Below are 14,544 nucleotides of genomic sequence, written 5' to 3'. Positions count from 1 at the left end.
ACGTAAAATTGCTAACTACAATAATAGAAGCAGACATTACACACTGAGAAGGGAATCTGCAATTCTGATTTGGTTGATGGAGAAGTTCAGGGAGTGTTTCAAAGAGGACGAAATACTTAGCCTGGGCCTTGAAATGCAGCACCATTTCAAATGCAGCAGACAGAAGAATGACATTTGAAACAGAAGCATGAAGGAAGGTGCTGAGTTCAAAAAGCTGTAGGCGTCCATTCAATATGTTCAGAGCATTCTGTTTCTGACCAGGAGCAGCAGGAAGCGAAGTTGGGGAGGTGGGCAAGGACTGAACGTGGAAGGCTTTGGGTCAAGCTACGAAGCTGCTGAATGGTGTCTAGTAAGGGAGCAACAAGCTCGGTAGCCCAAAGAGTTACTTACCTCCTAAATATTCCAGAAATATTAAATAGCTAGGCATATACTAAATAAATCCTTCCTTAAAAACTTGCTTCACAGCCCAAGTGCCCATCAGTAGATGAGTGGATAAGAAAGCTGTGGTACATTTACACTATGGAATACTCTGCAGCTGTAAAAAAAGAAGGCTCTCTTATCCTTTGAGACAGCATGGATGGACCTGGGGATTATTATGCTAAGTGAAATAAGTCGGTCAGAGAAAGACAAATATCACAAGATCTCATTTGTATATGAATCAAATGAACAAAATAAACTGACAAACAAAATAGGTCCAGATACATAGACGCATGACTCAGAGAGATCTCAGAGGGAAGTGGGGGAGGGGGGGGCAGGAAGAGATTAACTAAAGAATTTGTATGTGTATATGCATAGCCCAAGGATATAGACCATAGTGCGGTGAAGGCCAGGGGTGGGGCAGGGACTCGGTGGAGGGGGACGAAGGGGGAAAAATGGAGGACATCTGTAATACTCTCAAAAATAAAAGTAAGTTAAAATAAAAACTTGCTTCAGTTTGTCATAGACACCTTTCATTTCAATATGCCATAACTATATATTCACTAACGTTCTTTATCTTGGACTAAAATTCTCCATTTCATTTCCAACCTCAGGTTCATTTATTTAGATATTTATTTATTTTACATAGTTTTTTATTTTGTGAAAAGCAAAGATCAGGCTTCACTTTTCAGACTGAGATTGAATTTATACCATTTACTCTATTATTTTTTAAAGACCTTAAAATCATATTTAAGAAGCAAATATCTCAGGTTGAAGTAAAAGAAACAGAAGTAAAAGGTCCTACTCCAAAAATAGAAAACAATTCTTTGATTTTGCTGTACTATATTCTATAGTCAGTTTTTTCAAATATCTATGTATTAGTTATAACAGATTTTATTTTTAAGTTATTAACTTTATTAGATTGTTGTTGCCATAATTCACTGATTTACTTACTCTTTTTCATTTCTACACTACTTAGAGACTGTAATTCAAACTATTTCATTGTCTTTGTACCCAGAAAATGACAAAGAAATAAATAAATTTTTCATCTCGTTATCTATATTCCTGCAATTATATTTGGTGATGATTATGCTCTAATTATTTTGAGATACAACACTAGCATCAAGATGGAAGCTGCATGGTAATTGGATTATAAGCGGGGTGGAGCGTATATCCAACTCACCGACCCTCAGAAGGTATCTACTCCACCCACCACTCCAGATGTTTGAAGTCCCTTGTAATAACAGTCCAAAATTGGCCCATCCTAGGTTTAAATCTCTTTAGTCATGCAGTACATAGGACATTTTGCTGTACCCACTTTCACTATTTTGACAAGTGGAGAGTTCTTTATTATACTGAATTAAATCCTGTTTGGTATATATTGGTTTATTTCTGTACAATGTGAGTTATACTGACTAATCCCAATCCTCTTCCCACATTATACAACCTCAGATTTTTAATAAAAACAAAACAAAACAAAAGGCTGAAATGGCATCCCTTGAATGATAACAATTGGATCATCTTGGTTACGCCATCTTTCCAGAGGCAAATTTAAGTCAATGTTTGTATTATTTGGTACAATGCATAATGCTGCTGATGTTAACCATTAAATTTTACTGGATTTTGGAAGCCATTTGATCATAACTATGTTTTTGTCGAAATGTAACACATTTTCTATACTTTGTATGTATATATACAAAATTTACATATACACACAAATATATATGCAAATATATATATACACACACACACACACACACACACAAGTATATACCCTCATACATGTACACACAAATATATATATTTGCAGGATGTGTAGCAGAGGTATTGTTATCAAATAAGAAGAGTTTGTGCTTTGACTTACATTTATGGTCTGGCGATAGTATAAAGAACTGAAAGGTAACCACTGTTTTAAATCGTATTAAATCCCCATGGCTGAGCACATTCCTGAGTCTAGAAGTGGCTTTTCCTGGGTGAGCACTCTGAGCAGGCTCAGTTTCCCATCCGGCCTCATGCACCCGAGCGAGCGCAGGTTTGAGAGGGGAAGACACTAAGAGAGGAAGGGAAGGGGGGCAAAGACATAGACGAGAGAGGCGGGAGGCAGAGGACGAGTCCATGAGGAGAGGCAGGGAAATAGTACAAAGAAATAGAAGAACATAAATGTCTCATCTTTTAATTACTTATCTGTTTTTTTGTCCAGAAAAGTTGAGCTTCATCCTTGTAATATAAAACCTGGAAATCAATACCATACATTTCTGGGTCATCCCTCCATTATTTGAACCGAAGGTTAATAATACAAGTTGTCTCTTCTAACACATAATTCAAGGTATTGTCTCCTTTCTAGCACTGAACATGCAAGCAGAGTATCCGGTGTTGAAAAGGCACTTTTCATGTAAGCCTAAGACACTGGCATTAGTTAACAATCTCTTTCTTTGACAGTGCTCTGTCCTGCCAATGAATTACGGCTGGATTCCACGGGAGTCATACTGAGTCCTGGCTACCCCGACAGTTACCCAAATCTTCAGATGTGTGCCTGGAGCATTTCCGTAGAAAAGGGATATAACATCAGCATGTTTGTAGAATTCTTCCAGACAGAAAAGGAATTTGATGTTCTTCAGGTGTATGATGGTAACCATGGGTTATACTTATTGCATATTCATACATTCCACTCCAATACTCTATTTATTACACATGCAGACCTTTAGTATAAAAGAACTACTTATATGATTTTATATTATAGATATTCTTAGAGTATCGACATCAAATTTACCTATATACCATATAAATATTGTAGTTAATTTGGGTATTATCTTAAAAATTATAGATCCTTTTGCTATAAAATTAAAATGTGTAAAGCAGAGATTTTATATTATATTTTAAGTTATTGCTAATGAGGTAGATTGCTTGTGTAGCTACATGATAAAATAATTATTAAGTTGTATCTAAATTGTCTTATTTTCTTCCCAAAGGACCAAATATTCAAAGTCCAGTGCTTATTTCCCTCAGTGGAGATTATTCTTCTACTTTTAATGTAACAAGCAATGGTCATGAAGTATTTCTTCAGTGGTCAGCAGATCATGGCAATAACAAAAAAGGCTTCCGGATAAGATATATAGGTACGTGGTACTTACTACTTTAGTGCAGGTCTTACCTCCAGCATTAGTACGGTTGTGATTAAAGGGCACAGGCACCGACACTGATGAATGAGACGTGAAGTGGAATCACAGTTCCTCCACTGATGATTCTTGAGCCATTTATGCAGCCTCTCTCTGTCTCAGTTTCCTCATCATAAGGATAACAATTCTACTGCTTGGATATTTATGACCTATAAGTTCATTGTAAATTAAACTCTGATATTTTTAATGTTTCTTTTCCCCAATAGATTTGTTTCTTCTGAACTCTCACAAGACATTAATAGTGTTGCTCAAATGTGTGTATCTGATCTATTTAGAAACTCCTTTAAATGACAATTTTAAGCAAAAGATAAACACACAATGGTAACAATCTTTGTTTTCATTATTATTCATTGATTTGTGACACTTGCTAAATACATTAAATATTGAAAGAGAAAATGAGGAACCCATCATTTAAACATTTTTTAAAATATATATTTTTTGTCATTACTTCTTTTGATTCAGTAATATTTAGAAAGAAGTGGGTTGAAAATACTTGATATCAACATGATATAACTTTTTTATACACATCAGTCCTGAGATTTTTTATATTTAACTCTATGTTTCTATCGTATGAACAATGTAAATGCCTTTTCATTAAAGTTATGCCAAAGATGGCATTTAAAAGTCACACATTAAATTGTATTTTTGTTTGTTTGTTTTTAATTTATTTTTTTTGTTGAGAGTATTACAGATGTCCCTCCTTGTAAAAACCAGAATAACTTAAAGAGAAACCAACCATTCCAATCAAACAATTATAAGCATAAGATTATGCTCTAGACTAAATCCTTATTTTTGTTGATATTTATGACAAATTTAGATATAAATATTGTGAGAGCATCACATTTAACCCCCAAAACAGCTTGACATATTGAATAATTATATATTTTTCCTTTAGAAGTGACAGGTTATGACATATATATTCCACGTCCAATCTATTTCCTACCATTTACCCCTAAAGTCTCACTTTTCTCAGATGAATACATTGAAGTTTCAAAGGGTAAATGGATTCAACCAGCTGAATAGTCTCAAAGCATATATATGAAAAGGCCATTTGACATTATCTTGTGACATTTCAGACTTCAAGAGATGAAAAAGTTTTATTTTATTGGCATTTTTTATCACCATATGTAAGCACTCTTGACAGCACGGAAACTCTTTAATAAACTGGGAGAAAGGATTATGGAATGTGGCGAATCTTTTTTAGACATCAACCAAAATTAAATGCATGATCTAACATGATATAAGTGTCTGAAGATAACTTCAAAGTGCCATGTAAGCAACATCTCTAAACTATGCCTACCAAGGCGGTGACATTTAGGCCCTTTGAATGACAGGAAATACAGCTTCCAAAATTCACTCAAATATCTGTGGGACTTGTGAACCCCTAGGGTGTTAAGAAAATATACTTTAATTTAGAAAGCGACTTTGGTGACAATAAGAATTAAAAGATGAAACTCCAGAGATAGTTACGTCTTATAAAAGTTATATCAATAGATTGTCAAGAGGATAGGAAATAATATATTGTTCATATGAAATAAAATTTCCATAGATGGCCTATTTTTAAGTACTGGTATTCACTTATGAGTTTCTGTTACTCTGGGTTGTAAAGAATTGCCGATTCATTAATTACACAGTGATCCTTTTTTCTTTTGAAAAGCTTTCTACTGTAGTACACCAGAATCCCCACCTCATGGATACATTATCAGTCAGACAGGTGGACAGCTGAACAGTGTGGTCCGCTGGGCCTGTGACCGAGGATTCCGACTCGTTGGCAAAAGCAGTGCTGTGTGCAGGAAGTCTTCCTACGGGTATCATGCCTGGGATGCACCCATCCCTGCTTGTCAAGGTAAAGTATTCTATCAAGAAAGGATAAACATGCCCTGGCCGAGTTTCTCAGTGGTTAGAGCATTGGCCTGCAGTCCAGAGAGACCCGGGTTCGGTTCCCGCTCAGGGCACGTACCTCAGTTGCAGTTTGTCCCCGGCCCTGGTTGGGTCGTGTGGGTGGCAGCCACTCGATGTATCCCTTTCATGTTGATGTTTCTCTCTCTCTCTCTCTCTCTCCCTCCCACTCTATCTGAACAAAAAATGGAAAAATGTCCTTGGGTGAGGATAAAAAAAAAAGGATAAACACATTACCTTTTTACTTTTTAATTTGGATCACTGTGATTTCCAAAGGTGAAGATAGCAGAAGCATATTAGAGATGTCTCTCATGAAGCTAAAACTGAAACACACAGAATGATACATTTCAGGAGAACTTGACACATTGTTTTAAATTCTTTATTTGTTGTTATGTGACTTATGCCTTTATCTACTGTTGTACATACTCTGCCGTTTCCATTACATGGCTGTCAGCAAATGACTGACCTGAGCAGGAGTCTGTGTTACTGTGGAGTCTGCAGAAGGAACAGAGAGTACAAGAGAGGCCAAGTGCACTGTGGACTTTCTCTCTGAGTGGACAAAAATGTACTCGAAGAGCAGCACATTTAAAAGTGGAAAATGGAACGAAACACCACATTATTTCTTCTTCACTGCTTCGCTAACTCAACAGAGATATGCCTTTTATTTTCATTTGTATTTTGTTAGAAAGCAAGGCATGGTCTGAGCATTGCATCCTGCTATTGCAAACGAAATGAAAAGCTACTTAATCAACAAACGGCACATTTTCAGAGCTTTGGACCAGGTCTTGTTTTAAAAAGTAATTGAGTCTCTTAGCTAGGCATAGTCATAAAGACAGAGTGAGCATCAAAAAAACGTTGTCACTGGAATTTGAAAATTTAAGTATTTCACATATCACATTATTTTATCAATTTGAAATTTAATTTTGTATTTGATTTATTCTACCCAGAATGTGGAGTGTCTATCACAACTATAAACCCTTACATTAAAAAAATAAAAAAGAGCATGACTCTCTTAGTTATTAATGGTTCTTACCTATAATCTATTTGATGGAGCAGATTTTAATAAAGTAAATAAAATGTACAATAAGTCAATTAAAATTTAAAATTGAACAACAGCAAGTTAAAATGAGCAGAAAATAGATATTACCTGATATAACTCTCACAGCTGTCTATAAATAAATGAGAAATGAAAGAACTATTGTTTCTTTGTTCTACTGATGCAGAAACATTAATCACTTCTTAGAATTCTGGGAAGTGTCATAACCTTACTGGGTTGCAAACATTGAAGGTGATTATGTAGAATAAATATATTTTAATAAATGTGAAAATCTCTGCTTTCCTTTGACCAATGAATAGCAGGAGTATTTACCAATGCTTAGTATTAAATAATTTCTAGGAACTAGTTTGGGGAAAAAAAAAATCTTTGATCTCTAATTTCAGAATCATAGGCATTTAAAATATATATAATCTCTAAATCATATATAATTTAAATAAACATTAAAATGCTCTGAACTTTGAATGACTTACATTTAGTTATGTAAGAATTATTTATATATATTAAATATGCATGATATATTTATTATATATAATATATCCTGAATTTTCTGAAAGTTTCAAATTGCTTGGTAGAGTCAGCTCTAAAATTTCATTGATTTTTTTGTATATAATATGACATTTAAATATGGAGTTTTTTTTTTTTTTCTTTATTAATTTTAATGAGAGAGAAAGGGAGAGGAAGAGAGGTATTGAAACTTCGATGAGAGAGAACATCAATTGGCCGCCTCCTGCATGCCCCCATTGGGGATTAGGCCCACAACCTGGGCATGTACCCTGACCGGGAATTAAACCTGTGACCTATTGGTACATGAGTCGATGCTCAACCAGTGAGCCACACTGGCTGGGCTATGTTTTTTAATTTTTTAAAATTTTAAATAGTTCTACAATTAGAATAAATAAATTGAAATGCTGTTTAAAAAGAAGATACTTGGTCCTGGCCAGTTTGGTTCAGTTTGTTGAGCATCATCACATGCACCCAGAGGTCACTGTTAGATTCCCAGACAGGGCACATGCCTGGGTTTCAGGCTCAATTCCCAGAAGGGGGCGTGCATGAGGCAGCCAATGGATGATTCTCTCTGATCAATGTTTCTCTCTCTCCTTCTCCTTTACCCACTCTCTCTAAAATCAATTTTAAAAAGCATTTATTTTTTTTAATTGAAGATACTTGACATAGTAAAATGATAAAACATCTCTAATTTAAGGACTCATTTCCAAAATTGATTTTTATTATCATTGAACAATTTTTTACACATTAAATATCCATTCATTAATTCCCCACCCTCCCCTTTCAGAAATTGAACCATTTTTATCCCACTATACAACTGAGTATTATACAGTGTTATATGGAAACTGTCTCTTTGTATTTTCTGCCTCACTCTTAATTTGTGCTTTTCTTGAGAGTTCTATAGAGAAACCACTTTGTCATGCACTCAGTGATGATGCTTCTTCTGAACTTGGTTCTTTTTCTTTTTTGTTGGTTGACAAGTTAAACTGTAAGCTATCCACAGTCACAGTTGTCTTCTCATTTTACTATGTTGTCTTTTTTTCAGTTCCAAAATATGTCAATTTCTACTAACCACATGTATAGAACCTATACTATTTAATCTCTATTTTCTTTTTACTTTGATGTAAGTTCAACCTATACTACTCCAATGATGTATAGTTAATTTTTAAAAGATCAGTTAATATACAATCTTTGATTTCAAAATTCCAGAAGTCCTAAGTAGAAATATAAACATTAACAAACATCAGGAAAACATTTACGTTTGCAAAAACTTATTTTAGAGGTTCTGTAATTAGATAGTAAGGATAATAACATAATTATATGAGATGCTTATATAATTTACGTATTCAATGTTACTGCTTTTCTGTTCATAATTTGTAGGTTATCAAATTACAAAAGATCAAACTATTCACTAGTATGAAGTCTCCCATTCAGTTCTGAGAATTTCATATAGATTTCACTAAGATTTTTTACTTTATAGTCAATTAACATGGATTAATTAAAATTAAAGGCCTTAATGGTAGGTTTTATAAGAGAAGTAGAAACAATTTTAGTTTGAAATGGGAGATAGGTAAATGGAACACAGCATTTTTAAATATTTGAACTCATCTCATGTCCTTCTATTTTATATTTCTTTTGATATGAAAAAAAATGTAGTTCAAGTCTAGATTTTTTTTGTGTGTGTGTGAAACCTATAAGACTAGACACTTCAACATTCAGACATTTTCTGATATCATGTAGGTAATATACAGTACATACACCAAATACTACATAACAACTTTCTGATTCTGGGGCTACACTCATATTCTAGTCTTTTGCTGCAGAGATATCTATAAATTCTTACACATATCTGAATATGAATAAAAAGGTACAAGTAATCTCACTCTATTTAGGGTATTGCTGTCAAATGTATTCTTTGAATACTTATGTTTTTCTTCTTTTTAGAGATGCAAATTGTGTACTTGTAGAGCAAAGAAGGAAAACAGTTGATCTCAGGGGATGTCTTTATAGTCATTTAAGTTAATAAGATGTGAAAATATTTTATATAAAATGGATTCTTTTCTTTTTTTCTTTATTGATTTTTAGAGAGTAAGGAAAGAAAAGGGAGAGATAAAAACATCGATGAGAGAGAATATTGATTGGCTGCCTCCTGTATGTCCCCCACCGGGGATCAGGCCCACAACCTGGGCACCTGTCCTGACCAGGAATCAAATTAGAGACCTCTTGGTGCATGGGTCGATGCTCAACCACTAAGCCACACCGGCTGGGCTGAACATATTTTAGATACAATAAACTATTTAAATATAAAATTTTAACTAATTATCACAATACGATAAAATTAATTTTCACCTAAATCAGATTTATTATAGATTAAAACCAAGATATGTAAGACATATCAGTGAAATGCAGGAAGATCCAAATTAATTTTTAAGACAATAAGTCCTGGCCTTATATTTATTAAACATGTTCAGCTTGGATGGTGTGTCTCAGTGGTTGAGCGTCAACACATGCACCAAGAGGTTGCGGGTTTGATTCTCAGTCAGGACACATGCCCAGGTTATGAGCCTGATCCCCAGTGGGGGGCATGCAGGAGGTGGCCAACCGATGTTTCTATCTCTTCCTCTCCCTTCCTCTCTCTCTTTCTCTCTCTAACACCAATAAAGAAAAAACAAACAAACAAAATATGTTCATACACATGATATTCCATGGATGGTACCCAAGTGTATAGAGTTTGTCTGGTCCTAAGACAAAATAACATCCAGCTTCTAGATAAAATAAATTACTTGTTTTATTCCTGCCCAAAGTTCTGATGAGTATTGGTCACCACCCCCTTTATAATCTTTAGTAATCATCTGTCAAAATGAATGGACCAAACTCTGCTGTATGATCGTTCATTGGTTAGCACAGATACACTCCATATTTACCTCACTTGCATTCCCATGTCATTTATATGAATGCTGGTAGCCATGCACATGCTGGTAGAAAGAACAGAAACCAGAAATAAAGCATAATAATGTATGGATTCACAAATTAAAAAATATTTTCAACAGGAATTTGAAATAAGTTGTTCAGAAAGTTCTATTTCAGAAAAGCATTTTTAGGAGGTACCCTTTAATTGTTTCAGAGAAATTACTGAAATCCCAACTAGTTTTACGTGCTTTACAGTTCAAAAGACTTATCTAATAAACTATGTTTTCGTTTCTGTGATTTTGCATCTGTGTATTTATTCTAGCAATTTCCTGTGGAATTCCTAAAGCCCCAACAAATGGAGGAATACTCACAACAGACTACTTGGTAGGGACCCGGGTCACCTATTTCTGTCATGATGGATATCGACTGTCATCTAAGGAACTTACTACTGCTGTATGTCAGTCAGATGGAACTTGGAGCAATCATAACAAGACCCCTCGCTGTGTTGGTATGTGTGTTAAGGAAACTTTATCACTTGTGTTTCTATTGGCATCTCCCATGATTTGAAATTATATGTATTGTTTTAATTTGAGACTAATCCCTGAAACCTTGAAGTGTGATGTCTAAGAGAAAATGTTAATTTAGCTGTCTTACATAACAAAGTTGTAAGTTATTTTTGTAAAAAGTCATCCATCAATCAACATGTGTTTTAATGTGCAAGCCCTTGAAAAACATTTTTTTAGGTTTTCAGTAATAAAATTATATTTCAATGCATTCAGCCCTGATTTTTCTTAGGATAAATGATGCTGCTGAGATGATCCATAACTTTTGACTTTTGTCAATATTCTTTAGGTTATGTACATTTAGAATATTTCTCATTGCTGTCATTACTACATTAATAGGATAATGAATGTTATATTCTGGTAACGGATTATAATTCTAATAAAATACTTAGTAACAAAAGGATTAGAGAATGTTGGTTTAAATAATCTCTTTAAATTTTCTCTATATCCCTATGTGTTTTATTTTTCCATGTAGTACGAACATTTTAACTTAGCTGTAATTTCATTTAAAATGAGGGTGTTAAATAATTTGCAATCTTAACATAGGAGTCTAAAAATGCTTCTACATGAGTTGACAAAGTTTTGAATTAGCCCAAGTTTATATCACAGCTCTTGAATAAAAGTACCATTCACATAAAACATATTTTCTCACAATATAGTGTTTCCAAACTTCTGAAGAAATAAGAGAATAGGTTGTTTTCCTATCTTGCTTATCATGACTAATGCTGCAATGAACATGAGGGTGCAGCTATCTCTTGGGGAACCTGATTAATTTCTGTTGGATATATACCCAGAAGGGGGATTGCTGAATCATATGGTGGTTCTGTTTTTAATCTTTTGAGGAACCTGTATACTGGCTGTATGTATGTATTCCATAATGTCTGTACCAGTTTAAATTCTCACCAACTTGCACAAGGGATCCCTTTGTCCACGTTCTATCAATTGTACCTCGATAAAGCTGTATACAAAGACTGAAGTGTGAAATAACAGGACATGTTCAACTTCCAGCAGTACCGTAGAGCTGGGGAGGAGAAAAGATTACATGGAAAAGAAATAAAAGGCAAATGCTAAGGATGTTGTATGGCACAGTAGTGAATGAATGAAGGTAGTGGTGGTGGTAAGGATGAACAGACATGAGATATAGTTATTAGGTAGAATAAACATGACTGACTGACTCGAATTCATGTTCTTGGCTTTGGTATAGTTGTTACATGTCCAAGCATCAATTCCTTTACCTTGGAACATGGAAGATGGCGAATTGTGAATGGCTCCCATTATGAATACAAAACCAAGGTAGTTTTCAGCTGTGACCCTGGTTATCATGGGCTAGGTCCTGCTTCTATTGAATGCCTCCCTAATGGTACCTGGAGTTGGAGAAATGAAAGACCATATTGCCAAAGTAAGTATACACTCTGCTAAACTCATTTCATAAGCTATCTTCGATGAATGATTGCTTGATCACTTCCTTTTCCAAACACACTAGAGCAATGACATATTATTTGAGAGGTCCTTTATTCTTATTACATTTAAATTGTTTCTAACTTACTATTTGTTTTTTTCTGTATTGATGTTAGAGAGGAAAAGAGAGGGAGAGATATAAATATTGATTGGCCGCCTCCCGCACGCCCCCCACTGGGAATCGGACCCGCAACTGGGCATGTGCCCTGACTGGGAATCGAACTGGCGACCTCTTGCTGCATGGGTCGATGCTCAACCACTGCGCCACCCCGGCCGGGCCTAACTTATTTTTTATTAGTAAATGCTTATGAAAAAAACATGGGCTTTGGATTCAGAAATCTGTGTTTGAATTCTCAGCCTATCATTTACTACAGCAACTAGAAAAGGCTGACTGCAGACTTATAATTTGCCAGGCACTGCTTTTAGCCCTTTACTTGTATGATTTTATTTATGCCTTAGTTCTCTTACTGAACATTAGTTGATGTTATTATATTCATTTTATCCTAAAGAAAACTGTGTTCCAGATCATAGCATTTTACACAAGTCACAGAGCCTATGAATGGTACTCAACCCAGGCAGTACTCAACCCCACCTTTAATCACTATGGTATATTATGCTTATTCTTTTTCATTCAAATTTTTAAACTATAAAATTATGGTAATGCCTTTCTCATAGTTATTATAAAGATTTAGTGGTATGATATGTTGAAAAATATCACCTACAACTTGATTTACTGCAGGAGTTCAATAAATATTTATTGAATCAAATTGAACATATTAGGTCTTTCTATCTCCATACATTCTTATAATATAAATGGCCAGAGTATACTGTAGATAAACTAATTGAACATAGGATAGTCATATGAAATATCTCAGACTCTCTTTGAACTTCCTTAACGAGATTTACTGAGATTTACATAGGCTAGGCTGAAAATCCATCCTTTTATTTTGTGTACAACACAACTTATAATTTATAAATGAACTAATAAAGGATTCAGAAGTCTCATGATGAATAAGAAATTTAGCATAGCAGGCAACTATCTATGTGTAGTCAGTTTTATTCTACTTATCAATATTCTATTTTATAATTTATTTTCTTAATCTTTATGTAAGCAGGCTTTTGGAGTTGCCCTTTGTATTAGATAATCATATTGATGAATTAAAATCTAACAAATAGATATCTAAATTATAGTCGATATTCTAGAAATATGACGTATGTATTTATGAATTCTTGCCCTTTTCCTCAGGGTTTCCTCCCAGGAACTTTCTCTGCCTCTACCCTCAATTTTTTTTTTTTTTAATTTTTTTCTTTATTGATTTTAGAGAGAGAGAAAGGGAGAAGGAGAGAAAGAAATATCTATGAGAGAGAACATCCATCGGCTGCCTCCCACCTGCCCCCCACTGCAGATGGACCGACCACCTGTGCATGTGCCCCGACAGGGAATCAAACTGGTGACCTCTTGGTGCATGGGTCGATGCTCAACCACCGAGCCACAGCAGCCGAGCTGTTTTTTAATATAATTTCATTAAAGAGGTACATAGCATAGAGATATTTCAAAGACATAGGAAGAATTATCTACAACAGCAACATTAATCAGACATTCAACAAATGTTTGGTTCCTTTGTGCTCAATCCTCAATTATGTAGAGGATTTAACTGATAAATAAGATCAGGTTCCTGCTCACAACTAAGAACAGGGAGTGGCAAGGAATGTAACAATTGCAACTTATTGAGAAAATGGAAATAACAGTAATTTTTAAATTAAAATAATATATAATAGTATTATTAATATTAATAAATAGTATAGCAACCTATATGATTATTTGGGAATTAGTTCAAAACAATCTGTACATTTTAAGTTCTATATGCAGCTATTTAAACTTTTCAGATTTTCTATTTGTCCATCGGATGGCCATCTAAAGCCTAGACCAGAGCTGGAGCCAGAATAAAGCATTATGGGCTGATGGTTTAGTACTCGCTTTGGGATTAGACTCCAGGTGTACGTTCTGTCTTAGCTATTTACAGGCTGTGTAACCTTATTACTTAACTTCTATGTGCCCTTATCCTAGTGTATGCAATTCAGATATTGCATCTACCTCAGAATTCCTTTGAGAATTACGTAAGTGAAAGCACTAGTAATAGTTTCCGGTACAAAATAAGGATTCAATAAACACAATGCATTTTTTTTTTTTTTTCCCCTAGGAAGAGACTTTATTTGTAGCCTTTAAATATGAAGGAGTTTTAAGAGCTGGGTTCTGAATGACCTAGCAAGTCAGTTAATCTCTTTTTTTAATTTTTAAAACCTACAAGCAAATTGTGAAATATAATTATATCTAATGGTTCTTATGAGAACCAAATATTTCACATGTAAAGCATTTTGTATAAACTATGAGGTACTCAACAAAAATTAATTATAGTTACTGTCTTGGCATTATTTAGATGACGAAGAAACCAGTTTGGCTCAGGTAAGTCAAAGGGATTGCCCAATGTTACTTGGTAAATTAGAGAAAGATTTTGGGCTAATAAATTATCTTCCCTTTAATCTTGTGTTTTTTGTTTTT

At 34.5% G+C, this 14,544-nt stretch overlaps 1 protein-coding gene across 3 annotated transcripts in view; it reads left to right on the top strand.

Moving 5' to 3' along the window:
* Positions 1 to 14,544, top strand: part of CSMD3 (CUB and Sushi multiple domains 3) — a 1,073,312-nt gene that overhangs the window by 976,366 nt on the left and 82,402 nt on the right. For 2 of the 3 annotated variants that reach the window (XM_036263876.1, XM_036263874.1), the window contains 5 exons: positions 2,857 to 3,045; positions 3,387 to 3,533; positions 5,251 to 5,439; positions 10,286 to 10,471; positions 11,731 to 11,925. In XM_036263876.1, the coding sequence (XP_036119769.1) occupies positions 2,857 to 3,045; positions 3,387 to 3,533; positions 5,251 to 5,439; positions 10,286 to 10,471; positions 11,731 to 11,925 (906 nt within the window). The remainder of the gene's footprint in view (positions 1 to 2,856; positions 3,046 to 3,386; positions 3,534 to 5,250; positions 5,440 to 10,285; positions 10,472 to 11,730; positions 11,926 to 14,544) is intronic. The other variant, XM_036263875.1, reaches the window with a different exon arrangement.

Source organism: Molossus molossus, unplaced genomic scaffold (assembly GCF_014108415.1).
Source record: "Molossus molossus isolate mMolMol1 unplaced genomic scaffold, mMolMol1.p scaffold_m16_p_16, whole genome shotgun sequence".
NCBI classification, from domain to species: Eukaryota; Metazoa; Chordata; class Mammalia; order Chiroptera; family Molossidae; genus Molossus; species Molossus molossus.
Note: the sequence above shows the minus strand (reverse complement) of the source record. Positions and strands in the feature narration are given on the sequence as shown.